This window comes from Ovis canadensis, chromosome 3 (genome assembly GCF_042477335.2).
Source record: "Ovis canadensis isolate MfBH-ARS-UI-01 breed Bighorn chromosome 3, ARS-UI_OviCan_v2, whole genome shotgun sequence".
NCBI classification, from domain to species: Eukaryota; Metazoa; Chordata; class Mammalia; order Artiodactyla; family Bovidae; genus Ovis; species Ovis canadensis.
In genome coordinates, this window is record NC_091247.1 from 175401239 (window position 1) to 175422419 (window position 21181).

A 21181-nucleotide genomic window follows, 5' to 3' on the forward strand; every position below is an offset into this window, starting at 1 on the left:
ATGTCTTCTGAACTTGAAGAAGCCAGAAAACAGCAGAGGTTTATAACAGTTTGTGAGTTCACATTCTCCCCGAAGAGAGAAAACATAGTATACTGTTGAACTATAAAGATATTTGTGAACGTTCAATAGCTTAAAATAATTCTATATATATAACTATACTATGAGATGATCTGTATATCTGTTAACCATAAAACTATACATGAAGCTTTGGTAACAATTAAAAGAAGACAATATTTGTTATTTAAAATATTTTTAAACTTTCTAAGAACAATTTGTTAATAAAAGTATAGTTATTTACAGAAAATTAAAGTACTATATACACAGCTTATATACAATACATACCTTCTTCATAGTAAGAACTATAATCATACTGTAAAAAGAATTTCAAAGTGTACTCAGTAAATGAAAATCTCGATGAAAATGACTGGGGCCACATTATTTAAAGGAAAACAAAGATGAAATAGTTGTGAAGCCTTAAATTCTAGGGATTCAAGTAAGCTTTTTTACTAATTATTAAACTGATTTTCATCAGAAAAATCGCTTTTTCTTATGTTTTCCCCCGTCCACCTTTAAAGCTTTACAGACTATTTATGTCTATGATGGTAATATTTTGAAAGAAAACACTCTCCTGTATTGCTTTAATTATGTTTCCTGTCTTTCATCAAGATAAATACTGATATAAATAAAAACATAAGCATTAATCTCCCTACAAACTCTTTTCTTCGAACTAAGGTACATTCAGGCTTTTGGATGCTATTTGTAGGGGGGGAAGTGGGCCACTATAAACTCTTACCTCATGAAAAATCTTTAAAAAATTCTTAATGTTCAAGTTCGCAAAGCTCTCAAGTTCTAAGCTGAGCAAAGGAACACAACTACTTCACTCTCTAATGCACACTCTTGGCACCTCAAATGACACCCAAAATAGTGATGTGACAACTACCATCGAAGAAAGAGACTCCACAGCAATGTCAACGCTACGTGTAACTACTAAAAATATTAAGGAGCGACCAAAAAAGACTAAGTACTAATGCCATGGAAGAAAACTATAGCCATTTGCTACTACATCCTTTCTAAACTATGAAATAATGCAGATGCTTAGGCAAAAAAAAAAAAAAAATCTGTACGGAAATACCTCAAAATGCTAACACTGGTTTTGTTATGGTAGTAGCATTATAGAATTTTGTCCTTGTTTCTCATTTCCTAACCTGTATCTTTATATAGCTTCCTAATCTATATTCTATTTTCTATAATGACATCTATCTACATATTGCATAAATAAGCTATAGTAACAACACTTTGTCTATTGATGTTGTCTAACATCAACACTTTGTCTATTGATCTTTCATTTCAATTATCATCTCTGTTAATGACATCCTAAATTATAATACACAAATCGTTATTGCAAGCTTTAACACGCTAGTGTTATGGTGGTAATACTGCAAAATATTACCTCCTGTACTTCCTCAGTTATTTTTTTCCACTCCAAAATGGAACTCATTATTACCTTTTCTTAGCCTTATGTTCCCTAATCAAACCTGCTTCCTTCTGTACTTATTCTTCTGGTTAATGGAATTACTCATTATTCAAGAAGTTTTCAATTTTTCTCTCTTCTCTATCCTCAACTGATAAAACACTCAAATATCTTTCCCCAATTTGGCTTGTTTTTTCTTCTTTCAAACCATTACTAGAGATCCAAGTCTACCCCTTCCCTAGAGTGGCAGCCTTCCTACTCTTCAATCTACCCTCTTATAATATCACCATGTCATAGTTAACTTTTGTTTCCTATTTAAAAACTTCCATTGACTTCTATATGCCCATGGGAAAAGTAAACATATAATGCCCATCATGTCTAGTGACCACTTCTGCTTAAACTCAGGCTACTTCCCTAGGAAAACCCTATTCTATGCTATGATCTAGTACTCAGTTCATCAAACTTTTAAAAATAGATTCCCACACAGAATTATATATGAAGACATCTTATTGGATAAATATTAATTATTTGGTAGAATGAAACAGGATTCACCATCAATTCTGTTTTTATAGCTTAAAGCTCTGGGAAACTTTGTTCACATCAATAGGTAGGCTGGAATGAAATCAACTTTATTTTAGCAAAGCAACATGATCCTTTGAACTCTTTCAAGTTACATGCCAGGATTCACATAGTGATCTACTGTAAAAAAAAAATTATTTTTAATAGTCTAGCAGCAGACATTTATTAAATCTTCCTTCAAACATGTTGAAAGCAAAGAAGTGGAAATCACCTAATGTGTTAGTTTGTCACTGGTCATTCACATCCTACATGGACAGCAATATTTCAAATTGCCTGTCATTTCCCATAGACTTTTGGGTCAAAACCCTCCTGTCCGCCTCACCATGCACCCCTGACAAATCTATCAAGTGAGAACCACGATGAGTAAGAAGAATGCTTTTCATTTGTAAAGTAGGATACTAGGATAGGCGTAATTATGGAACTGGAGAACCAGACTGACATCTTAACACAAGAAAGAGTATACATCAAAATGGAAGATGTGAAACAATTTTCTTAAAACGGGAAGCTGTCACATTCACAAGGCATGTGTATGTCACTCCCAAAAATTATGCTCTAGTAACACTAAACCCCTTATCTTTATCAGATAATACCATGCTCTCTATCACCATTCCTACTTATGTAGATTCTATTTCCTCATTTGAAATATCCATTTTCTCACCTGTAAACTCCTACTCATTTTTCAGACTTAACTTCATTATCCTCTTTGTGAAACCTTTCCAAAGTCCATCCACAAGCAGTTGATTAAAACTTCTCTATCCTTCAATAATCTCCTCATCCCTCTTTTTTTTTGGCTGCTCTGAGTCTTCATTGCTGTGTGCAGGCTTTCTCTAGTTGCAGTGAGCAGGGAGCTACTCACTATTGTGGTGTGTGGGCTTCTCATTGCAGTGGCTTCTCCTGTTGCAGAGCACAGGCTCTAGGCATGTAGGCTGCACTAGTTAGGCTCACACGCTCCAGAGCACAGGCTCAGTAGTTGTGGTGCACGTGCTCAGCTGCTCCATTGAATGTGGAATCTTCCCAGTTGTTCTTGTTGTTCAGTTGCTCAGTTGTGTCTGACTCTAAAGACTGAAATCCCACAGGCTCCTCCATCCATAGGATTTACCAGGCAAGAATACTAGAGTGAGCTGCCATTTCCTCCTGGACCAGGGATCAAACCCACATCTACTGCACTGGCAGGCAAATTCTTATCCACTCTACCACCAGGGAAGTCCCTCATCCCCATTTCTAATTCTGCACTCTAGCATTTATGTTGGACTGCAATGATCTGTTTTACATTTGATTCCCCATTACATTCTGAGCTCCTTGAGGGCAGGTTAAGACAATATTTATTGTCACATCAGCAGCATCTAGCCCTGCACCTGATGACAAAGCAGGCAGGCAGTAAACAATGACAATTTGACAGGCACAATAAAGCCTTAATTACCACGTGTCAGCCAGATCACCAACAAAGTACGCATCTAAGATGTAATTACTCTATTTCCAATGAGATAATTCATAGAAGTATGATTTCACAATATCCATTAGGTTTTTATTGGACAGATATAAAAAGTCAATCGTACTCATAAAATTATCAAAAGACACTACACACTGGGATTTCCAATTTCCCTTCTACAAAAATCTTCATGTTAAATTCTCAGTATTTAGTACTAGGAAAGGTTAGAAAACTTTTTCTTTTTAGGAAAAAAAACTAGTAATGCTTCTGATTTTAAGAAAGTGATCATTAAATAGCTTCCTCATTTTTGTCCCAGCCATCAGACAATTCTAATAGCTTTACGTTCACCTTCAGCAATTCCCTAGGGCTTTTATGTCAATCCTTACATTCTCTCCCTTGACTATAATTACCTAGGATTTTTTTCTTTTGGACTTTATTAACTTTTAACTACTGTATTTTTTTAAATGTCCTGAAAATACGTATTTATAACATCAAAATACTTTTATGTTATCATTAAGTCTAGTGCCAAGCACAGACTTGCAAATAAGATATGTACTATACAGACAGAAATACATTTGATATATAAGAAATTTTTGGACTCAAAGTATTATAATCTAATTCACATAGAGAAAACAACTAACCATTCTGGTTTTTAAACCACTTACATGTAAAGTGAAGTGTTTTTCCTATTAACATTTAATAGCATACCTGTGTAGGTTCAGGAGCCATACTCTTCCTCTGTTCTGTTGATTTTTCTATTGCTTCACTAAGAGATTTCGCATATTGTACCATAGCCTTCAACTGGGAATCCGTTAAAACCCATAATAAGTCATCCAATATTAGAACTAACTTTGTTGCAATGACATTGCAGTCCTTTAACTGTCAGGGAAAAATTATTCATAAAATTAAGCCAAGTAATAATACTTAGAATGCACTTATATTTTTTAAAAGTTAAAATTTTTTCAATGATTTAAATAAATGCTTCCTTTATCACCAAATATTTGTTGAGTTCGTATAATATGGAAGAAATATTTCCTAGTATTGGAGATACAGTGGTAAAAAAATGACTGACAGGTTCCTTTACCTTAACAGGCACATGTTACATAGGTATAAGCATTTATATAATTTAATTCTGCATGTATAGCTAAAAACATGTAATTATCAATGTTAATGCAACCCCAACTGACCCCTGAACAATACAGGGGTTAATGCATAAAACTTATAGTTGGCCCTCTGTATCCAAGGTTCCTCCATATCCAGGGTTCCTCTGCATCCTCGGGTCCAACCAACCTGGACCATGCAGTACTGCAGTATATGCTATTGAAAAATATCCACATATAAGTGGACCCATACAGCTCAAAACTGTGTGGTTCAAGGGTCAACTGTAATTCTAGTAGAAAAGGAGGCATTAAAATTAATTAACTAAAATGCTATTTTAACCACATTTCACAATGTTTGTATTAAGTGTCATACTCTGAAAAATTCTTTCAATTGAGCCATGTTTTTTAAAAAGTGATTACCTTCCCACATTAAATTTCATCAAAGTCTATGGTGGATTTTCAAATGCTGGCATCCTTAAGCAGCTATCTTCCATATTTATCTAAATATCCAGTCATATCTTAATAGCCTTCTAAAACTAGTAGTTTTGGTTACTAATAGTGAAGACTTTACTGTTTACCCACTCCTGAGGAATATTCAATAGGAGACATAAAATTATAAAAAAGCTACTATTCAATAAATATTTTGTTAACTGAGAAATCAATTTATCAAAAATAAAAATACTAATATTAATACTAATACTAGTATTAATTAGTATAGTAATTAGTATAGTAATACTAATACTAATATCATCACACCAGATTTCTTCAAATATTGCTTGAGGCACTATATTTCCTTTTATTTTGCACTGTTTTAATAGGCCAATATATCACCTATAAATAATTTAAAATTTTTCATCAATTCCAATAGTTAGCACATGAATCAAAATGCAACTCTGTTAACTTACTCTTCTTTTAAGTGTGACTCTGATTTTTGATTGGTTGGTTATTAATCGAACAGGAGCAAACATAATTTCAAGATGTGAGCTTTGGGTAGCATCTGCCTCTATTCGAATCATCTGCCAATTTATTTCCTTAAAGGTCAAAACCTAAAGGGAAAGCAAGAGATTAGTTTCACAAACACAAAATGGAATAAGAAAAAATGTAGATTTATAAAAACAAAACAAAAAAGTTGTTACAAAAATGTATCTTGTGGGATTTCTCTGGTGGTCCAATTGTAAGAATCCACCTTCTAATTCAGGGCACACGGGTTCAATTCCTAATCGGGGAACTCAGATCCCATGCGCCATGAAGCAACACATGTCACAGAGCAACTAAGCCCCTGGGCCAATTAGAGAAGCCTGTGGGCAGCAACGAGAGAAGACCCTGTATGTCACAACTCGAGAAAAGCACTCATACTGCAGTGAAGACCAAGTGCAGCCAAAAAAGAAAATGCATCTCTTCACAAATTTTCACATGATATTCTAGATCTATTCATTATGCTTTAACTTTTAATTATATACTTTCAAATTCAGTAACACATCTCCATAATTATATTCATCATCTGTAAAGCTGCTGACACTTTTATTTTAAGTAATTTAATTTTAATATAAAACACAAAGAACATCTGAATTACGTAACCAAAAAGAATTTAACAAAATATATTTTAATTTTGTAAATTTAAAATTCAATTCTGAGTAGCTTAGAAGTTAAAATAGGACTCATTAACTCTGTAAGTTGAAAGACTACAGTAAAAACATTAAAAATGCACATTTTATAGTTAAATAAAAATAATACAGAGAAAAGTATAGTTTACAGGGAAAAGTAAATCTAGTAGTATGTGAATATAAGCAACCATAAAAAGTAATTATTTTAAATGTACCTTAATATTAATCAATGCTAAAACATTTTTAAACAAATAAAGAAAAATTGAATCTTTACCTCTCCTCTCTGTGGATCTTGAATACGAGTAAATCTTAAATCTCCATGTTCCCAGTTTGCGTTTACACTATAGATTCTTAGCTGGGAAAGTTCAAAGGAGGCATTAAAGGCTTTTGCTCCAATGCGAATGACAATAGAATTTACAGAAACAGTAATTCCTTCAACTACTTTTTCAGCAAAGCCATATTCACTGGGAAAACAAAGCAAAATATAATGCATTAAAGCCAAAAATAAATCATTAAAAGTGAAGTTTTCTGTTAATATTCTCACACAAGTATACAAATTGCCATATTACTCATTTTTGTTTAACAAAATGAATTTTTGTTAAAACAGTCTAGTCTGGTTACATGTAAGCTACAAAAGAAAATGCTATTTTAAAATGCTAAAGGTTTTTAAAATTGGTCTCTCTAAATTATTATAATCGCCATCCAAATTTGCCTGCTTTAAAAAGCATTAGTGTAGAGAACTGGCATCAATAAAGTAAATAAGACGGCTAAATTCCTGACACAAAGAAGGCTGTAGAGGCCAACTGGAATATAATCTCGTAGTTTAGGGATAAGGCCAGAGAAAGTTCACATTATAGAATTCAATTCAGTAAATATTTACGGAGCATCTACTATGCAAACAATGCGAGGACCTAAGAAAACCAAAACAGAGTTTGTGGCATTACGGGGCTTGAAAGTTACTTGGGGAGAAAAAAAAAAAAAACAGATCCTAGTAACTGAAACATGAGGGAGTTTGTCTTTAGGTGCTTTTTTAAAAGGAATCATTGGTATACTCGGTAGAGGAAGAAACTGTTTATAATTAATGAGAAATATATCCAGAAAAGAAAGATGAACTTTTCTCAAGGAGAGATAAGAAGGAAGGAAAATCTTAAAATGGGGAAAAGCACAAGCAAAGAACAGAGAAACGATAAAGGTCATGTTTCAAGAATAAGTATACATGTATATATATTTAAGTATATAAGTATGGCTGAGTCCTTCTGCTGTCCACCTGAAACTATCATAACATTGTTAATCGGCTGTACTCCAATACAAAAAAAAGTTTTTAAAAATGATAAGTATAGCAAGACTTAAATACAGACTAGACTATCGATACATTTTTGCAGGGGGGTGGTGAAAGTTTTTGCAAAATTGGCACCTTACTTCAATCATGACCATTATTCCAAAATCTGTATCAGATTTATTGCTGAAACTTCAGACTATAAAATTCAAATGTCCATCAGATAGCTCTACTTGGCTGCTTCTCATATATTTCAAAGCCAACATCCATAAAGTGAGGTCATCATTTTTACCAATCATGCACATTGTTCCTCTATACCTGTTATGCTTCTTGATTTACTATCCTAATGAATAAATAAAATTACTTATCTTTCCTAAAATTCAGATGACTTATCTTTTAAATCAGGATATACTTTGTAGCTTACATTTGGACTGTATGAAATAATGCTTAAGAAGCAAGAAGACCATCCCTGGACTCATGATACTTTAAAAGGTGTTTAAGTATTATTTGTAGTATTATAAATAGTAGTATTATGGTATTATTAATAGTATTAGAAGTCTATGAGCCTCAGTTTCCTCACTTGTAAAATGAAAATAATAGCTATTTCAAAAGGTTGCTGTGGTCTTCAAGCAGTATGTTATTTGGGAAGAGTTACTATGACCCTAAGAACAAATATTGGTCACTTAGAAATATTTCTGGAGTTGGAGGAATATTTTTATAATAATTATCTGAGAATACCCTTTGGAATATTCAAACCCATCTACTCTAATCTATACACATTAAAAAGTCTTACAATTGTATTGGAGGATTTACCATCAGAAGGGTAAAGGCTGAATCAGTGACTAAAGTCTACATCTTTCTGATTATATCATCCAGTATAAACTAAATTTCAGTTTACAAAAATCTGAGTCTGGTTAATCTCTACATAGACATCTATCTCCATGTGAAGTGAAAATCAAATCCCTGAACTTACAAAGTTTACTAAACTACTAGTCTATGGGAGCACTGTTGGCTTACAGGTCCTACAAAGAAGGAAGGGCCAGCCTATTCATTGTTAATTTCCCTCTATTTTAATCTCTTGGCTAAAAACAAAATCCAATGGATCTGTTTTTTCCTAAATTGCATGACTATAAAGAATTGAAGATATATATTCATATTCTTGACAACCATTCTAGACCTAATGAATCATTAATTTCAAAAAAGGAGCCTAAAAAACCCTGTAGATTTTTATAAGCACCCTAAATGACTTACAATTTGGCAAGTGCGGAAAACGGAAATAGATTAACACACAAAGCCAAATTATAAAGCTTGTTGGTACTATAAAAACATGAATCAGGAAATATAATGTCAACTGCTTAGCATACAATAATACCTAATTTGTGCCACACCTAATTAAAATAAATTATTTGTTTATAACAACTTTCCTGATCTACTTTTTCCCTTTTAACAGTCTTATCAACATCTCAGTTTTTCTCCAATATTTCTGACTAGTCGATTTTAAGATCAACTGCTCCTACCTGGGCTTCCCTGGTGGCTCAGCTGGTAAGCAATTCACCTGCAATGTGGGAGACCTGGGTCTGATCCCTGGGTTGGGAAGATCCCCTGGAGAAGGGAATGGCTACCCACTCCAGTATTCGGGCCTGGAGTTTTTCATGGACTGTATAGTCCATGGGGTTGCAAAGAGTCAGACACAACTGAGCGACTTTCACTTTCACCTTTTTCTCCAATATTTCTGACTAGCCAATTTTAAGATCAACTGCTCCAACCTACCTTAGCTAACCTGAAATCATAATCTAAACTTTAAATCTCAAATTACTGGAAAATACATAGACTACAAAAATGTTAATGTGAAAGCTCTTTTCCCCATCACTATTACCTACAGTCCAAATATAAACTGTGTATCTGATAAATCTGGCTTTCAGTCAACTCTCAGCAGTGAATGGATCACCATTCGATTCCCATGTGAAAAGTCACTGACCAGACTGTAGGTGTTCTCACAAAATGCATTAATATAAAGATGGTTCAACCTTGGTAAAAGAGAAGGAAAATGTGAGAGAGAGTGTGTGTGTGTACCTCTATGTGCACATCCAGTCTCAAGAAGAGTTTATCACTGGTTCTACATAGCCCCTAGAATGCTGTAAATGTCCAGGGCTGCCATGTTGTACAACTGGAGGCATTAATCACATTAAAATCTATCTAAACTTTTTACATGAATATCTGTATCACCCAAAAATAGTGCAGAAAATCTGTTTTGAAGAAATTATGTATAAAACAAGATTCAAATTTACTGAATGCAAAGATAAATAGGCAAATTTTTAAGTACCTATTTTTTAAGAACCTTTCTAACTTCTCAAGATGGCTATGTGAAATGCTCTCCTTTACTTTGTGAAATGCTCTCCTTTACAGGCTTCTACTTTATTAGCATCTGGTTTTTACTTATCAAAATTCAATCTGTATAAAGTGTGAGTATTCTATATTTAATGAATTTTAGAGTAACCCAAAAGGTCTATACTTTTTTAAGGCATGAACTTAACTCTTAAGAGTCATAAAAGAAAGGTCCATTGATGCACAGAACAAATGTTATGCAGAGAAAGTGTTCAGAGACCAAATAAGAGACTATCTGATTTATAGAATGCCTAAGCTCTTCTTCCATTTTCTGCTGCTGTTCTGCCTTTGACTGATCATTATTATTTAATATCAAGGAAAGCAAGATGAATGAAAGAGGCTAAAAATCAATTCCGCTACTTTTGCAAAATGTTTACTAAAACTATAAAATGTTTGATGGGAGAAGTGACTGAAATAGATACTGAGGCTAGGAAATTTTATTTTATGTCCTATTACTGCAGATAACAGAGTCGACTATAGAAAAAAAATTCCCTTTGCCAATCATACATATTAATGGATAGCTTACCTTTGTCCTGAAGCAGTTGCAATTGGTGATGGGCCATTTGGGTTTCGTGGTTCTTCACATGTACTCATTTCCATTATTACTTTATCCAAGGACTAATAAAAACACATTTAAAATATAAACATTAGATATTTTATTTTACGTATAAGGATATTATTTAAGACTACTTTCTCACTCATTTCTTTAGAAGCAAAGGAAATAAAGCAGAATCATTTTAAATGCCTCTCTAAAGGTCTAAAAAGAGAAAATGCTCAGCCCTTTCTCAAGGCACTTATCTGCTGGAAAAGCTTATTACAGGAGTACAGGAGAAAAAAACTTTAAGTAGTAGTCATATCGGAGAAGGTGATGGCACCCCACTCCAGTACTCTTGCCTGGAAAATCCCACGGATGGAGGAGCCTGGTGGGCTGCAGTCCATGGGGTGGCGAAGAGTCAGACACGACTGAGCAACTTCACTTTCACTTTTCACTTTCATGCACTGAAGAAGGAAATGGCAACCCACTCCAGTGTTCTTGCCTGGAGAATCCCAGGGACGGGGGAGCCTGGTGGGCTGCCGTCTATGGAGTCGCACAGAGTCAGACACGACTGAAGCGACTTAGCAGCAGCAGCAGCAGTAGCCATATACCGCTGAGACCATCAGGTTTCACAGAAGCATAATTGCTAACCTCAGAATGTACATTACTAATTGATAAATTACTTACTTGTAAACAGGACTAAACAACCTCTAAAAGCTTCTCCCAATCTAAAACCTGAGATTTAAAACATGTAACTATAAAAATATGAAATATACAAAAATATGAAAAAATAAACACTCTAATAATGAAAAAATTCCTCAGGCTAAGTTTTTCTTGAAGAAAGATCACATATCCTTAGTAGTCATCACTAACACATCTCCAGTCACCTCTTCATTCTCTATTTAATGTTGAACTTGTCTGAAACTGCCTTATGTTGTTTACTTGTTCACTGTCAGTCTCCTTATAAAAATATATGTTCCCTCAGGGCAGAGGGGAAGCATTCAGTAAGTTTTGGCTGAATGAATGAATCAGTAAATGACCAAACAATCAACTTTCCTTAAACAGTAAAGTACATTAAAGAACATATTATATATTAGATCAGTAAAAGCAGAAACATAGAAAATCTGGATCAAACTTTATTGAAAGAAGAAGCCCACAGTATGTCAATAAAGAGTTAATAAAGTAAAAATAAAAATAAAAAAAAAAGTTAAAAGATACAATAAAATATACTAACTTAAAATATAATATTCTAGACCTGAAGAACTTTAAAGACCCTCTCATTTTAAAGTTTAAATTTCCCATTTAAAGACTGAGAAAACTAAATGCTATCAAAATAGAATGAATGCTAACAAAGCCATAAGATACGTTTCTAAGAAACAAAATATTAACAGAGTAATTATACACAAATATAAACGCTTATTTCTGAGGCAATTCATAACTTACCAAACAGATGGGATGTGTTTTTAATTTTGTCCATGGTATCTATAAAAGAAAATTTTTCTTTAAAATGAATCATCAAAAAAGTAATTTAAAACAGTAGTCAACACAAGATGTTTCCTTAACATAGTGATAGACATACCAAATTATATCAGATGACTTAAACTGAACAATTCATTTATATTCTTGAAATCAGCTACACCTATTTTATTTTTAAAAAGATTATTATCCTTATTTTCTTGGTCATCTTTTTAAATAAAAATTTCAGGTTCTACTAATATTAATATTATCTAAAAAATAATATGGTTTTTTCTTCAGTTCTGAAAGTACATTTTGATTTTATACTTTAAGAATTCTCGGCAAAGCTTAATCAGTGTTTTGCTCATTTAATAATCTTTTAAATTCTAGAATTCCAGCCAATTTCCTTGTAGATATTCAAGACAAACATAAAAGTGAGACCATTAATGTTAAATGGAAGTAATATCAAATAAATAATGTTCAAATAAATTCTATATTAAGGATAATATTTTTTGAAAACATTTGGGTTTATGGAAGATAGAACAAAAATTAAAGGTGACCATCAAAGGATATAGCAAACTTTCCACAATCTTTTTTGTATCGCCCAATTTAATTTTAATTTTAGCATGCAGTATTTTTACTGAGTAGGCTCTCAAACTAAGCCTAATCTTTAAAACAAAGAAGTGATATGATATGATTAGAGTCAAAGGTAATAAAAAAGATTAAGCTTTAATAAGCAGGAATAATATTTTTAAAAAAACTTTAAAATTATCAAAATAAGAAACAAATGGGGAAAAGAGACAAAATTTCAAATAAAAGTATAATGTCCAGAATAAGATAACTTATCAGTCCTTATGCCTTCATTTGAAGTAGACTCTACTTACTACAAATTTAAGCTGTCCCATTTGACAACAAATCCTATGAAGAAAACTTAAAATATGTACCAAATTTTAAAAATTATTTTAATAAACTATCAATATTGCTTAAATATGAATATTAAATTTTCAATAAAATAAATAATTCAGAAAAGAAAATATTTATTTTAAATGATAGGGATGAAATAAATAAAATGAAAACAGAAAATGCCTTGCACAGATATCAAAGTCTCACCCTAATTGATGCTTTATTACAAAAAACTTTGTTGATAGCAAGCCATGTTGGTAAATCCAACATGTTCTGGAGCACCTCTTCATCCAATTCCAAATTCTTTAGTTCACCTTCTCCTTTAAGGGTACTAAGATTTATCTTGTCAGGAGATAAATTTTTGGTAAATCTGAAAGAGAATATATATTGACATTTATTTTAGTGTTAGTTACTGTACTGCTGAGTCATTCCTGCATATATACAGAGCATTAAGAATGTAATAGTGGACTTTGCTGGTGTCCAGTGATTAAGAATCCGTCTGCCAATGAAGGGGGTGTGGGTTCAATCACTGATCCAGGAAGATTCCACATGATGCAGGGCACCTAAGCCCGTGCGCCACGACTACTGGGCCCTCGCTCTAGAGCCTATGTGGCTCAACTACTAAAGCCTGCACACCCAAGCTTGTGCTCTGCAACAGCTCTGCAACAGGAGAAGAAGCCGGCACACTGCAACGAAGAGTAGATCCTGCTCACCGCAACTAAAGGGAGCCTGTGAACAATAACAAAGACCCAGCGCAGACAAAAATAAGTAAATAGTAAGAAAAAGGAATGTAATAGCAGCATGGGCTTCCCTGGTGGTTCAGCTGTAAAGAATCTGCCTGCGGTGCTGGAGACCTGGGTTCAATCAATGCATTGGGAAGATTCCCAGGAGAAGGAAATGGCAACCCAGTCCAGTATTCTTGCCTGGGAAATCCCATGGACAAAGGAGCCTGGCAGGCTACAGTCCCTGGGGTCACTGAGGTTGCTGGGGTCACAAGGGTAGGACACGACTTAGTGACTAAACCACCATCATACATTTAAATATCTTAGAACCAGATACATTCAAGCTCTAGTTCTTTTTATCTTTCAAACTTATGAATAATTAGTATCTACTATTTTTCATGTATTATGCAAGGATTTGAGCCAGCCTCTACTACATTTTACTTTGCTATAGATAATATCACAGAAGTGAATATTCTTATTTTACCAACCAATCCACAAGTGAGGTAAGGAAACGCTGTCGTTGTTCAGTCACTAAGTCAAGTCCAGCTCTTTGCAACCCCAGGGACTGCAGCACACCAGGCTTCCCCGTCCTTCACTATCTCCCAGAGTTTGCTCAAACTCATGTCCATTGAGTTGGTGATGCCATCCAACCAACTCATGCTCTGTCACCCCCTTCTCCTCTTGCCCTCAGTCTTTCCCAGCATCAGGGTCTTTTCCAGTAATTCAGCTCTTCTCATCAGATGGCCAAATTATCAGAGCTTCAGCTTCAGAATCAGTCTTTTCCATGAATATTCAGGGTTGCTTTCCTGTAGGACTGACTGGTTTAAACTCCTTGCTGTCCAAGGGACTCTCAAGAGTCTTCTCCAGCACCACAGTTCAAAAGCATCAATTCTTCGGCACTCAGCCTTCTAAATTCAACTCTCACATCCATACATGACTACTTGAAAAACCATAGGTTTGACTATATGCACTTTTGTCAGCAAAGTGATGTCTCCATTTATTAATACACTGTCTAGGTCTGTCATTGCTTTTCTTTCAAGGAGCAAGTATCTTTCAATTTCAAGGCCACAGTCACTATCCACAGTGATTCTGGAACCCAAAAAAACTGTCACTGTTTCCTCTTTTTCCCCATCTATTTTCCATGAAGTGATGGAACTGGAAGCCATGGCCTTTGTTTTCTGCATGTTGAGTTTTAAGCCAGCTTTTTCCCTCGTCTCTTTCATCCTTATCAAGAGGCTCTTTAGCTCCTCTGCTTTCCGCCATTAAAGTGATATCATCTGCATATGTCAGATTATTGACATTTCTCCTGGCAATCTTGAATCTAGCTTATGAGTCATCTAGTCCAGCATTTTGCATGATATACTCTGTGTAAGTTAAATAAGCAGCGTGACAATATACAGCCTTGACCTACTCCTTTCCCAGTTTTGAACCAGTTCATTGTTCCATGTCTAACTATTGCTTCTTGTCCTACATATAGGCTTCTCAGGGACACATAAGGTCATCTGATATTACCATCTCTTTAAAAATTTTCCACAGTTTTTTGTAATCCACATGGTCAAAGGCTATAGTGTAGTCAGTAGAGCAGAAATAGAAAACTGACCTTTTACAGTCTTGTGGCCACTGCTGTGTTTTCCAAATTTGCTGGCATATTGAGTGCAGTACTTTAACAGCATCATCTTTTAGGATTTGAAATAGCTCAGCTGGAATTCCATCACAAAGGAAATGAGATATAACTCTTTAGAGGTAGAAGCAGCAGCAGATGCCACCACAGCCATTCATCATGCCAAGCAGTTAATGAAAGTGCCAAAAGTCACATTAAAGATTTGACCCTGAATTCTAATTAAAGAATGCAGATTCTCTATAATGATTTAAAAAGGAAAGTTCTTAAACTTAAAAGAAGAGACTGAAAATAATAACAGAACAACAGCAAACATTTTCCAAGGGTTTAATGGTACCAGACTCTTCTTTTTGAGTGCATGCATTACTGATTCTCATGATAACCCATTAGAGTCAATACTACTTTTATTCCCATTTTTTATAAGATTAAATATGAGAAGCCAACTTGTTTGCCCAATGTCACAACCAATAAAGATGACATTAGTAGTAACAATAAATTACACATGTATTTTAAAGTACTTTCATATATATTAATTCTTAACACAACCCTGAAATGTTAAAAAACTGTTAACTTTACCCAGCTTTACTTTTCCAAAAGTGAAACTATTGACAAAGTTAACTATTAGCTAACAAAAAAGTTATTAGCCAGGCTTCTACCTTTTTTTGATATTAAATATTAAAGCAACAAAATGTACTGGGTTATTTACATGCCCCACACACCAATAAGAATCAATACACGCATTCTTCTGCATTGACTCAAACCAGAATTTCTTGAGTCAGATCTTATCTGGATTCATACCTTCTCACAAGATGTCAACACATTGACTTTGTCAATATAAAGTTCATATTTAACTCAGAGTTGATCAATAATGCCAACTCGTTTCAAACTTACCACGAATCACGTTTGATTCGAAAATACAAAGTTTCCTGATAGGCTGCCATTTCTAAGCACATAGGAATGACCTATCATTGCCTCAAGGCAGAATATTAGCGCTTGAAGGGAGCTAATTCAGTAAGTATTGGGTTGGCCAAATGAAAAAATCTGAACGAACTTTTTGGCCAACTCAATACTTCCTGAGGATTCACTATTCAGACAGATACACTGGCAAGCAGTATACTCCAGGTTCCTGCCTTTGTGAAGCGCTCAGTTTAGTTGGTGAGGGAGATCAAATAGCATGACCAAGAGTGAATACAGCAGGGGTTCTTAATCCAGAGGTTCCTTGAAATAGGGACTTTTGAGCTGGTATCTAAAGGATGAGTAGTAGAAGTTAACTAGGCAAGAAAAAGAAGGGGACAGGAAAGTGTTTTCCAAGTAGAGGGAATAAAACGTACAAAGGTTCTGAGGCAGGAGACAGCATAAAGCAGAACAGGAAAGAGATCAGCCTCTGGAATGTAGCAAGAAGACCAGAGAAAGAGAAGATAACTCTTGAAGGCCAAAGAGAGGGCTGATTACACATTCGTCATTCAATAAATTTTAACCAATATCTACAAAGTTAAATATATAATAAGTCAGAGTCTGCTAACTATGGAGGAAAAAAAAAACAAAGCAAAAATAACATAGGAGGATGTTTTCATTTTTAAAAGAGTGGACAGGAAAAGCCTCATTAAAAAGATAACATATGGGTAAAGAGCTGAAGAAAGCCAAGGAGCTAGCTATGCAAATATCTAGAGGAAGAATACTCTAGGCAGAGTTAAAGCTAAGGACAAAAACTTGAGGTAAGAATACACAGGTCTGCAGAATAGCAAAAAGGCCAAGGTGGCTGGAGGAAATGAACAACGGCAAAATGAAAAGAGATAAAGTTAGAGAAATAACAGGGGCCAGATCACGTGGGGCCTTTTAAGCCACTCCAAGGACTCAAGTTTTTACTATGAATAAAAATGAGAATGACTGGAGACGGTTTTGACTAGAACAGGATAGCAATTTTTTTAAGGATCACTCTATCGAGAAGAGATGAAAGAAGTACATGGACAGAAGCAGTGAGCCCAGACAGGAGACTACTACCACGATACAGGTAACAGAAGATGGTGCCTCGGATCAAGTTGGGAGAGTAGGAAGTGGTAAGAAGGGAACAATTCAAGACATACTCTGAAGGTAAAGCAACAGGATTGGATAATACATACTGAAGGCAAGGATGGCTCCAAGGTTTTTGGTCTGAGCAAAGAGGACAGAGTCACCAATTATGGGGTTAAAGACAGAGAGGGAGAATTAAGTTTGGGATAAAGGTTCAGAATTTAGGCTTAGAATAGTTTAATTAAGAAACGCTTATCAGATATCCAAGAGAAGATACCAATTAAGTAGCTAGATATTCAAATCTTATTCAGTAGCTACAGATACAAATTTAATAATCACCAATGTTATATATGTGCATCTACAAGATAGAGACAAAAAAATGAAATGGCTCAAAGACTGTGGTCAAAGACTACTAAGAGGCCAAGGAGCCAACAAAGGTGATTAAGAAGGAAAGGCCAGTGAGGTAGGAGAGAAATCAGTTTTGGTTTTTTTGGTGGGAGAAAATTCAGCAGGCTTGTATGTGGACAATAATGATGCAGAAAAAAGAAAACTACTGATGGGCAGACAACTGATGTAACAAAATCCTTGATTAGAAGACAGAGTACACAAGAAGACAAGCTGGCTTTGAAGAGTTTTGATTTTTGAAAGGCATGTTAATATTCTACATATGTAAAAAACAAAGTAAGAAAGAATGTGAAGAGGAAAACACCTAAAACTGAAAGTAACTTGAAAAAAATGAACCTAATTGTGTTTAAAAAAAAAAAAATACTGTAACCATACTGAAGGGGAAGATGGGAAGAAAGGACAAATGGACAGATGAACAAAAACTAATCTGAGTAACTCATAAATACCAACATCTGACTATGTATCTTTAGTGTTGGGCAGGGAAGAGTTGTTAGTGGAGAAATCAGGCAACATCTTAACTGGCTATGGTACAGGAATGTTCGTCTCAATGATATTTACAAAAGGGAAAAAGCACCTAAATATCCATAATAATCCCTTTGATTGTGATATATTATACCTACATATATATCAAGTAGTGTGTGTGTGTGTGTGTGTGTGTGTGTGTGTGTGTACGTGCGCACAGCTCTGCCATGTCCAACTCTTTGCAATTCCATGGACAATACAGCCCACCTGGCTCTTCCGTCTGTGGAATTTTCCAGGCAAAAAAACTGGAATGGGTTGCCATTTCCTACTCCAGGGTTCTTTCCCGACCCAGGAATCAAACCCATGTATCTTGTGTCTCTTTCACTGGCAGGCAGATTCTTTACCACTAGCACCATCTGGGAAGATGGTATCAAGTAATATATGTTGCCAATTACATAAAGAAATAGTTACACTATACTGCCTGATGAAAATTCAAGATTCAAAATTATATACTGTGATTTCAACTATATAAAAAATGCATTATAAAATCTAAAATCAATAGTACATATGATTGGTGAGATTTTAGGTTTATTTCTTCATCTTTATACTTTTCTGTATGGTTTAGTATTTTATAAGGAGTATATGTAACTTTGAAAAAGACAAAACTTCAACAGAAACCCAAAAGACAAACCAAGCAAAAGTGGTGATGGAATGATTAAAACATGTTATTCACAAGAAATCCTATTTTCAATTTAGTTCATATCAAAGGGACAACACCTGCAAAGAGCGCAGACCTTAAAGTCAGACAAACAGATGTGAACTCTAGTTAAGCTACCTGCTGTGATATCTCTGCCTCAATCTGCTCATCTGTAAAGTGGAGAAAATAATACCAACCTCAAAAGATTTTAGTGAGGATTAAAGATAATACATAAAGTACTGGGTACAAAACAGACATCGATAGTACATAAAGTAATGGATACAAAACAGACATCCAATTAAGAGTCTTCTTTCTCCTGCCCTGCTTTTCACTGAGATTAAATTACAAAGGCACTGAAGTTCTCTGGTGGTCCAGTGGTTAAGAACCTGCCTGCCAATGCAGGGGACACAGGTTTGACTCCTGGTCTGGGAAGATTCTACATGCTATGAGGCAACTAAGCCTGAGCTCTAGAACCCATGCTCTGCAACAAGAGAAGTCACTCCAAGGAGAAACCTGAGCACTGCAACTAGAGAAAGCCCGGGCACAGCAAGGGAGATCATGCACAGCCATAAATTAATTCATTTTAAAAATGTGTTTAAATAAAAAAACTTATGAAGGAACTGATTATAGCTTTTTAACTGGAGCAATAACAAAAGTTCAAGCTTAGGAACTTCCTGATGATTCAATGGTTAGGGTTTTGCACCTTCAGCACTGAGAACACAAGAATTTGATCCCTAGCCAGGGAACTACTATCCCACAAGCAACAGGGCCAAAAAATAAAGTTCAAGTTTATCCAAATAGTACTTTAAACATGTTAATATTGCTCATCTATTAAAACATTTTAAAGAGGAAGCTGAAGATATAATGCTGTCACATCCACAGCTATGAGAAAGTTGGTCTCTTATACTGGGTAGGCCACGGACACATCAAATTATTTCTCTGCTATTATTCATATGTAAGGCTTTAATTTACGTATGTTTCAGTTTTAAACAAATGTTTCCCAATCATTTATTAATATAATTATGTTCCTTCCAAAAACAGAGACAGGAGAATGGTTCCTCAGTCACATTTCTTATATTTCTTAACTGGTAGAGGAAAAATATACTGTAAGTGTATGCTAGGCAAACAAAGGAACAAAAACCCACAAAAGAACATCAAGGCATGAGGGAACTATGCCTCTACCTATGCTTTGTCCAAGTGTTGCTATAAGCTCTTTGGACCAAATCGCCACTCCAAATAATTGTATTTTTCTACTAAACATTATAATTGAGCAGGGTTATACCAGAGCCTGATCCTAAAGAGAATCAATTGTTATCTGAAATAAACCTCTTTAGTTCACTAAAGACTCATTTAAAGCTCTAAAACGTATATAAACATTTTAAACCAAACGTTTTAAAAAATGGTAAAACTCTAAGTCAATGAATTAAATTTCTGAATAATTAATTATTTGGTAGAGATGAGGGAGAGGTGGGAGATTAGAAACACGAAATCTATATAAAACCAAAGTAGATATGTTAAAGACTTAAAGTGAGGGTAAAAAAGAAAACTGATTGACCTGAAAATGTCAAAATCATAACAAATGCAGAGAAGAAAGTCAAACATAATAAAGATAAAATTGGCACAATTCTTACTGATTTTATTTTTAAAATTAGAACACACCAGAATGTCCCATTACTATGTATATTATGCCATGTAAAGAGATTTATTTTAAAATAAGCAGGTGTTATTTTAACATTGGTATTATATGAAATAAAATTTAAAGGTGAATGTATACATTTTACTGGTTAATATTATATTTTTAACAATGTACCAATTTTAAAGCTAACTTAATACCTACAAGCTAATGTCTATTTCATCCAAAATCTTCTTTAATTATATATATTACATGAAAATAAACTTACTAGTTTTTTCATTATTAACAACAAAATAGCTAAGTAAAGGAATAAAATTTCCAGGCAAATGCAAAGAACAGGTTTGATTTATATTATACATTTTACAATCAATACATAATGAGAGTCTAAATTATGTATAAAGCACTGTGCAAGGTAAATATTTAGGACAAAACAGAGGTATAAATCTTGTACCTAATGTTATTGTAAATTTTAGTCATGATTTATTTGAAATTTCATCAGATCCATTTCATAGCTATACCTAAAAAAAAAGATTATAAATTATTTTATTTGCTAAAGCAATCTGAAACAGATTTATGAAATGAACTATCTCTAGGTTAACTGTACTATTTGGGGTAAATCATAAAATTTTAGTGTTAAAAACCATCTTAGAACATAGTTTATAAAGCCTTTTCTGAACTACTTACCTTCTTCCACAATTATCTCTTCACATTCAGATAACAAATCCTCGGACATTCTTTTAAAACTTCATCAGCTAATACACATTTCTTGAATTATTCACCTTGTCCTGAAAGTTTTTATGGTTCCTATTATAGTATATGTTATTAGAGATTCACATCAATGCCCACTATTTTTCTAAACTTAGGAAGTGGCTATGCTACTTGATAATATTTTTCTCA

The 21181-nt window shown here is 34.2% G+C and overlaps 1 protein-coding gene across 8 annotated transcripts in view; it reads right to left on the bottom strand.

The window, feature by feature from the left end:
• BLTP3B (bridge-like lipid transfer protein family member 3B) overlaps window positions 1-21181 on the bottom strand; it is an 86559-nt gene that overhangs the window by 38502 nt on the left and 26876 nt on the right. For 4 of the 8 annotated variants that reach the window (XM_069585139.1, XM_069585140.1, XM_069585141.1 and 1 more), the window contains 8 exons: window positions 20969-21069; window positions 15060-15159; window positions 12945-13107; window positions 11823-11861; window positions 10371-10462; window positions 6458-6647; window positions 5485-5625; window positions 4188-4358 (listed from right to left, as the gene is read on the bottom strand). In XM_069585139.1, the coding sequence (XP_069441240.1) occupies window positions 4188-4358; window positions 5485-5625; window positions 6458-6647; window positions 10371-10462; window positions 11823-11861; window positions 12945-13107; window positions 15060-15159; window positions 20969-21017 (945 nt within the window). In that variant the 5' untranslated portion in view covers window positions 21018-21069. The remainder of the gene's footprint in view (window positions 1-4187; window positions 4359-5484; window positions 5626-6457; window positions 6648-10370; window positions 10463-11822; window positions 11862-12944; window positions 13108-15059; window positions 15160-20968; window positions 21070-21181) is intronic. The other 4 variants (XM_069585143.1, XM_069585146.1, XM_069585142.1 and 1 more) reach the window with 2 other exon arrangements.